At 42.8% G+C, this 7,500-nt stretch overlaps 1 protein-coding gene across 4 annotated transcripts in view; it reads right to left on the reverse strand.

Moving 5' to 3' along the window:
* si:ch211-269k10.4 (uncharacterized protein LOC100150242 homolog) overlaps nt 1–7,500 on the reverse strand; it is a 16,156-nt gene that overhangs the window by 169 nt on the left and 8,487 nt on the right. For 3 of the 4 annotated variants that reach the window (XR_009939619.1, XR_009939620.1, XM_062538038.1), the window contains 3 exons: nt 7,056–7,112; nt 4,847–4,951; nt 1–596 (listed from right to left, as the gene is read on the reverse strand). The exon at nt 1–596 is cut by the window's left edge. Coding sequence is in view for 2 of the 4 variants with exons in the window: in XM_062538038.1 (XP_062394022.1) it covers nt 492–596; nt 4,847–4,951; nt 7,056–7,112 (267 nt within the window). In the remaining 2 variants the exon portion in view is untranslated. Of the gene's footprint in view, nt 597–4,846; nt 4,952–7,012; nt 7,113–7,500 lie in introns of all 4 variants that reach the window. The other variant, XM_062538036.1, reaches the window with a different exon arrangement.

Consider the following 7,500-nt stretch of genomic DNA (forward strand, 5'->3'; position numbering starts at 1 on the left):
TGTGTGTGTGTGTGTGTGTGTGTGTGTGTGTGTGTGTGTGTGTGTGTGTGTGTGTGTGTGTGTCTATGTGTATGAGAGAGGGTGAGAGAAAGCCAGTGTGTGTGTGTGTGTGTGTGTGTGTGTGTGTGTGTGCGTGTTTTCATTTCATTTATTTTATTTATAAGGACAGTGCACATTACTTTACATTTCTGTAACTGATGTAAATAACCACTGATTTGAGTTGGTCAAAGATGCCAAGTCAGCACTGAAATATTAATTACACAAGCACACACACACACCAAGCACACAGAACACAGAGCAAAAACAAGACACAACCACAAACAACCACACAGGACAGGCTATGTAGATAAAGACAGGGGAAAAAAACATCCGTGCGTGTGCGTGTGTGTGTGTGTGTGTGTGTGTGTGTGTGTGTGTGTGTGTGTGTGTGTGTGTGTGTGTGTGTGTGTTTGATGTGTGTGTGTTTGATATGTGTGTGTGTGTTGTGTGTGTTAAGCTCTAGGTTTCAGACGCCGCTGCTCCTTGTGGATCCAGAAGGTGAGTAGAGCTGACAAGATCATCTGGACCAGCGTCACACACAGCACCAGGACCTCCGTCTACACACACACACACACACACACACACACACACACACACACACACACACACACATCAGTCTTTTATTCCATGGGCAATTGAGGTGGTCAAAGTACAAAGATACAAACACTAAAAAGAAATAAACAAAAAAACAAAGGAATACACACACACACACACACACATACACACACACACACAATGATCAATCAAAGGCCCCAAACTCTATTCTGGTTCCCCATGCTAAACAAAGGAAAAACATATATTCAGAGGTGGTAGAGATTCCTGTCATAAATCTGAATCTCTGGTACATCTGAGAAAAACGAGAAGTTGTAGTTTCAGTAAGATGTGTCTTGTCTGGGCGCTTACAGGAGGTCTAACATATCAATGACAGTCTTGGGAGGAATGAACACAATTATTTTTTATTCAGTACATTTGGTCTTTTCACATTTTTTTCTGATACCAGACAAATGAGAAAGAAATGGAACGGACAGTAAAAATGCTCATTTTGAGAACTGTGTTTTGCATTTTGTTGTCCAGTGTGATGATTGATTGGAATCACACAGTGGTGAGACGACAGGACGTGTTGTTTGAAGGCAAACTTTTCTTTTGCTTTGTTTTGAGTGAAAGCAAAATGTCTGTGCTTTTGTGCTTTTGTTCCGACATGGGCGCACACACACACACACACACACACACAGACATGGGCGCGCACACACACACACACACACACACACACACACACACAGACATGGGCGCGCACACACACACACACACACACACACACACACACACACACACACACACACACACACACACACACACACACACACACACACACACACACACAGACATGGGTGTTGACTGTTTTTAAAACGTGATGTCAAGAGTTGACGCAAGCATTGAAGCGAAGGAGAAAAACTAGCGGATTCTCTGCACAGCAGAAGTCTCTTGCGAGTGTGTTCACACGTCTTCACCGGAGTCACACACCTCTCACACCCTTCTGCAGAACAGTCAACGCAGACGACACCCTGTCCAACACACTCATACGGCTCATATAGAACACTGCAGGGTGTGTGTGTGTGTGTGTGTGTGTGTGTGCTTCATAAACACTGCGGTCTTTGCATGTCTTTGGTTAGTGTCCTTTTCTCAGACTTTTCAACTCAACTCAAAGTTTTCAACAAAAAGACAACAAAAAAGCATTCTGACAGAAATAAAGGACAAATACAATCACAGTTAACAATGCAGTGCTGTAAGTCAATGTACTCTAAACAAATAAACACATGCAATAAAAACAAAAGAAAAAACGAGAAATTGCTATTGACAAAACCCCATCTAGTTTGATATCTCTGCTTGGCGATTCCACTGCTTGCTGGAGAGGCAGGCTGGCATGTGGTGGTCATATACTTTCACTGGCCCACAGAACATTATTATTCAGTAGGTTTTAGAAATGGGGAGTAAAGGGGCAAATTCAGAACTGTAAACGGGTGCTCAATGTTAAAGTACACACCTGAACAGGTACGGGTGCTCAATGTTAAAGTACACACCTGAACAGGTACGGGTGCTCAATGTTAAAGTACACACCTGAACAGGTACGGGTGCTCAATGTTAAAGTACACACCTGAACAGGTACGGGTGCTCAATGTTAAAGTACACACCTGAACAGGTACGGGTGCTCAATGTTAAAGTACACACCTGAACAGGTACGGGTGCTCAATAAATACAGAACTGTAAACGGGTGCTCAATGTATAGTACACACCTGAACAGGTACGGGTGCTCAATGTAAAGTACACACCTGAACAGGTACGGATGCTCAATGTATAGTACACACCTGAACAGGTACGGTACACAATAACTCTATTTGTAGTGCTAGGCCTCAGACTGATTGGTGTTCAGTTATCTCTGTACGTTTTTTTTTTTTTTTTCAGGTTATGTGTGTGTGAGTATTACCAGATGTGCTTGCAATTTAAGTTGGAATGTTTTGACAGGAGATTTCATTTTTGAACAAAGTGTCTAATGTAAGAACCCATCCATATGTAGTGTTTTGCAAGTGTGTTGCAGAATTGCCGACATACAGTAATGTGCTTAAACTATGGTTACACCGTATAAGGTATGCTAGATCACGTTTAGGGATTGAGGCTTTGGTCTGAGCCAGAGGATCTCAAAGTGGGGGGCGAAATGAACAGGACATGCCTATCTTTAGTAATGCCTTTTCTTTTTTGACAAGGCAGATCATAGATTCAAATCAAATTAGCCACACACACACACACACACACACACACACACACACACACAGGAGTCATGAACAGAACGACAGAAGAATTAAAATAACATCTGATCCAGCGTACCGAGACAGGAAATGGAATGTGGAGCCAAAATGCCAAATAAAATATTTGAACATTAGGACACCATTTTGCCTGTGTTCTCATTCCTCTGTAAACCCATTCAAATGCCTTGTGTACGAGAAGCACACACACACACACACACACGCACACACGCACACACACACACACACACACACACACACACACACACACACACACACACACTGTGTTCTCATTCCTCTGTAAACCCATTCAAATGCCGTGTGTAAGAGAAGCTGTAAAACTGCAACACCTGTCCACAGCCAGCAGAGGGCGCTAACGCCACTCACTGTGTGTGTCCTGGAGTCCCAGAGAGCCAGCTCTGTTTGGATCACATTTATGTATTTCATATTTTTATTTTATTCAAATATTATCATTATCGAGCGATTTAAAAAAAAAAACAATCGAATTATTTGCATACTCTGTGATTAATTGATCTAAATGAATCACATGCATCCATTCTTGCTCTGAATGCATAATATTTCAGTTGAAGATGGGAGTCCATGGGTACTGTATGCCTGAGTTCTTCACCGGTCGGCGCTCTATGGATGAGGGGCACAGCTCTTCTTAAATCTCGACTAAATGCCCCAAGACGTGTGGGTGACCCCAAGATGTGTGGGTGACCCCAAGACGTGTGGGTGACCCCAAGATGTGTGGGTGACCCCAAGGCCAAATGAAACGAGGTACTCTGGTCTGATGAGACCAAAATGAAGCCTTTTGGCCACGAGATACTATGTTTGGCAAACACCAAAAACGCACCATCCCTGATTTGAAGCATCATGCAGCTATAATCGCTGGTAAAGGTAAAAGTCAAATGAATTCAGCAAAATGAAAATCCTGGAGGACAATGATTCAGTCTGCAAGAGAATTATGAAAAATTACTCTTCAGCAAGACAATGAGCCAAAGCCTAGCGAAAGCTACACAGAAGTGATTTAAAGGAATATTTCGGTATTTTACACTTTAAGCCCGTTTTCTGTATTGCCTAGCATGAAAACAATACCGAAATCTCGACAATTGAGCAGGAATTTGGCAGCTTTAGAATGGAGCTCTGTATGGCTTTAACATTGCTCGTTTTGTGCATGGACTATTCTGTCCTTAAAACACCCCTAAACATTCGTTTTTAAAAATGTGCAGCTCACCGAGTGGTTACTGGTCTTCAACGATCTTCTATAGCAAGTTTCGCAGTGAAATTCAAATTCTGTTGTGTTACGTATATCAGGCACACCTGTGTGAGGTATCTGAAAAAGTACTTGAGGGATTTCGAATATCCCTGATAACAGATGACAGAAGCTGGATTTCGCTGCTAAACTTGATATAGAAGATCGTTGAAGACCAGTAACCACTCGGTGAGCTGCACATTTAAAAAAAATATTCCTTTAAAGACAACTTGTTGTGGAGAGGCCGAGTCAGAGCCAAGACCTTAATCAAACCAATCTGCATTCACTTTGACATCAAAGAGGGGATTTTTAAAAAATGTTTTGATGGTGTGTGTGTGTGTGTGTGTGTGTGTGTGTGTGTGTGTGTGCGCGCGTCCCTGTGTGTGTGTGCATGTGTGCGTGCGTCCGTGTGTGCGTCCGTGTGTGTGTGTGTGTGTGTGTGTGTGTGTGTGTGCGCGTCCCTGTGTGTGTGTGCATGTGTGCGTGCGTCCGTGTGTGCTTCTGTGTGTGTGTGTGTGTGTGTGTGTGTGTGCATGCGTGCGTCCCTGTGTGTGTGTGCGTGCGTCCGTGTGTGTGTGTGTGTGTTCGTGTGTGTGTGTGTGTGTGTGTGTGTGTGTGTGCGTGCGTCCCTGTGTGTGTGTGCATGTGTGTGCGTGCGTCCGTGTGTGTGTGTGTGTGTGTGTGTGTGTGTGTGTGTGCGTGCGTCCGTGTGTGTGTGTGTGTGTGTGTGTGTGTGTGTGTGTGCTATTCTCACCTTTGTGTGTGCTTGCTTCTCCATGACCAGAGCCAGATCTACACACATGATCACCGTGCCAACGACAGCACAGGCCATACATGCCAGGTTGGCACGGAAACAGACCTGCAGACACACACACACACACACACACACACACACACACACACCATAGGTAACACCACAAACACACTAATCAGCTCAACAGAACCCCAGACCAGTGGAATCACACACACACATCTGAGCCCAGAAATGACATCGCACACACACACGCACGGTCACACACCATATTGTAGATCAGTGTTTTTCAACCTTTTTTGAGCCAAGGCACACTTTTGTCATTTAAAAAATCCTGAGGCACACCACCAGCCGAAAATTTTAAATAAAATGAAATTTTATGGAAAATTAAATTAAATAAAAATCTGTAGCCCGCATTAACGATATCAAGTCATTCTTGTCAAAGTGTCTTGAATAGGAATCAAATGAACACAAAGAAAATGATGTCTATTCACTCTTTTTTAGATCACTTATAGTAATATGATAAACTTATGATAATTTCCCACGGCACACCTAACAATGTGTCACGGCACACTAGTGTGCCACGGCACAGTGGTTGAAAAACACTGTTGTAGACAGGGCTGTAGTCAAGACCACCTTTGTCGAGTCCAAGACAAGTCCAAGACCAGGACCGGTCGAGACCAAGTCAAGACCGAGTCCAAAGAGGTTCAAGTCCAGGACAGACCGAGTCCAACAGACTCGAGTCCGAGTCAAGACCGAGTCCAGGACAAAAAAAAACAAGTTGTATGCATGACAGTATAAAGACAATCATTTTGGGTTATTATTTGTTGATCTAAAAGCAAAAACAGTGTCACAACACCCAGGATTTTTAAGTATAACCTTGGTATCACATAAATTAACTAAATTACAATATAGCTTCACTCAAGACATAGACAAGAATGACCAGTATTAGTGTACTCCAGGGCTCAACATTAGCTTTTAAAAGTGGTTGCCAACTGGGCAACCAGGCATGAGCGTTTGGTTACCAAATACAAAAAAAAGGTTGCCCCATTATTAAAGGCCTCATATTTCAGTTTACTCTGTGCACTAAAATAAGGCATACACTTTAATGTCTTGGATATACTGTCAGTATCTACAGCAGCCTATGTTTAATGTGGTGTGTATAGGGCTAATTGAGTACACATTGGTTGTGTGTACAGTAGGTGTAATTGAGTGCCTGTCACTTTAAGAAATATGTGGTGAGAGTAATTAGCTTACACAGTCTACACTAGTGAATACAATAATAGTTGTGCATAATGCTGGATGGAATCAGAGTTGCAATTAATTAACTATATCATTAGATTAAATAAATGTTCGAAAATATAACAAGTTGAAGACAATCTTTTTGGGATCATAGAAGAGATAAGTGTCTTCTAATGTTCACTCATGATTTTTGTGACCACTACACGACTGACATACATGACCTGAGCTAGCGGCATGGCAGGAGCTCTCTCCAGATGTAACAATTTGCCAAGGTTGCGTAGCCTTCTAAACGTTCTTCTTGACGTTAAACCCAAAAGTAAATCTAAACTAAATCCCATAGCCTTGATAGGTTAGCAACACAAATTTGAGAGATGCAAGAGAACAAATCAACTTGATATTAGCCTATTATTATGCGTTACAATAGCATCACTTAAACTAGCAGCCATGTTTCGCTGTTTATGGCACTGCTCCGCATACGTGTGTGTGAGAAAAAAAGACGCACAGCCACAGGCTAGCTTCTGGGAGGGGGTGCCTTGCGCACACGCATGGCATGTTTATACTTCAGAAGGCTACTGGGCAACCGTTAATGTCGAGCCCTGGTGTACTTCCCTTGAATATTATAACATAATAAAGACGCCTGGACTCGGTCGAGACCAAGAACCATATTTGGCAAGACCAGTGGCCGAGACCGAGACAAGTCCAAGTCAAATACCAGCGAGTCCGAGACAAGTCCGAGACCATAAAAAACCGGACTCGAGTCCGGACTCGAGTCCAAGTCCGGACTCGAGTACTACAGCCCTGGTTGTAGATAACACCACAAACACACTAATCAGCTCACACACACACACACTCAAACCTGGCATACCTGTCCTCAATCGCTACAATAACATTAGACACAGAGCAAATTGGAAGATGAGCGAAACTCACCAATGAGTGAATATGACTCATCGGTGACTGTTGTTAAACTCACCGGCAGCAGTCTGGGTTCTCTGTGGAGGAGGTTGGACAGCAGTCCTGCGATGAAGAACTTGAGGAGAGAGATTTCATGAGTTTCTAAACATGTTCAAAAGCCTTTGATTTTTCATTTAAAAAGTATCTGGAAAAAGCAACACAATGTTAAGAAATGCATTTTTGATCTTAAAAAGTAATGCAATGTTAAGCAATACATGCATTCAAGATGACTGAACTTGAAGTTGAACACATTAGATGCAGACGAGACGACTGGAGAACCTGAACTCTTCACACTTCCCCTTTTTGAGACCTAACAACTTCAGCTTAATCGCTAGTGGAGTACTCGTCACCCAGGCATCACACTGCACATCATGTGTCTGAGCGGATCTAAGCTTTTTATGTGATAACTGGTATTACTGTAGTGGGGTCTATTGCTGTGATAACTGGTATTACTGTAGTGGGGT

This window comes from Sardina pilchardus, chromosome 6 (assembly GCF_963854185.1).
Source record: "Sardina pilchardus chromosome 6, fSarPil1.1, whole genome shotgun sequence".
In the NCBI taxonomy this organism is placed as follows: Eukaryota; Metazoa; Chordata; class Actinopteri; order Clupeiformes; family Clupeidae; genus Sardina; species Sardina pilchardus.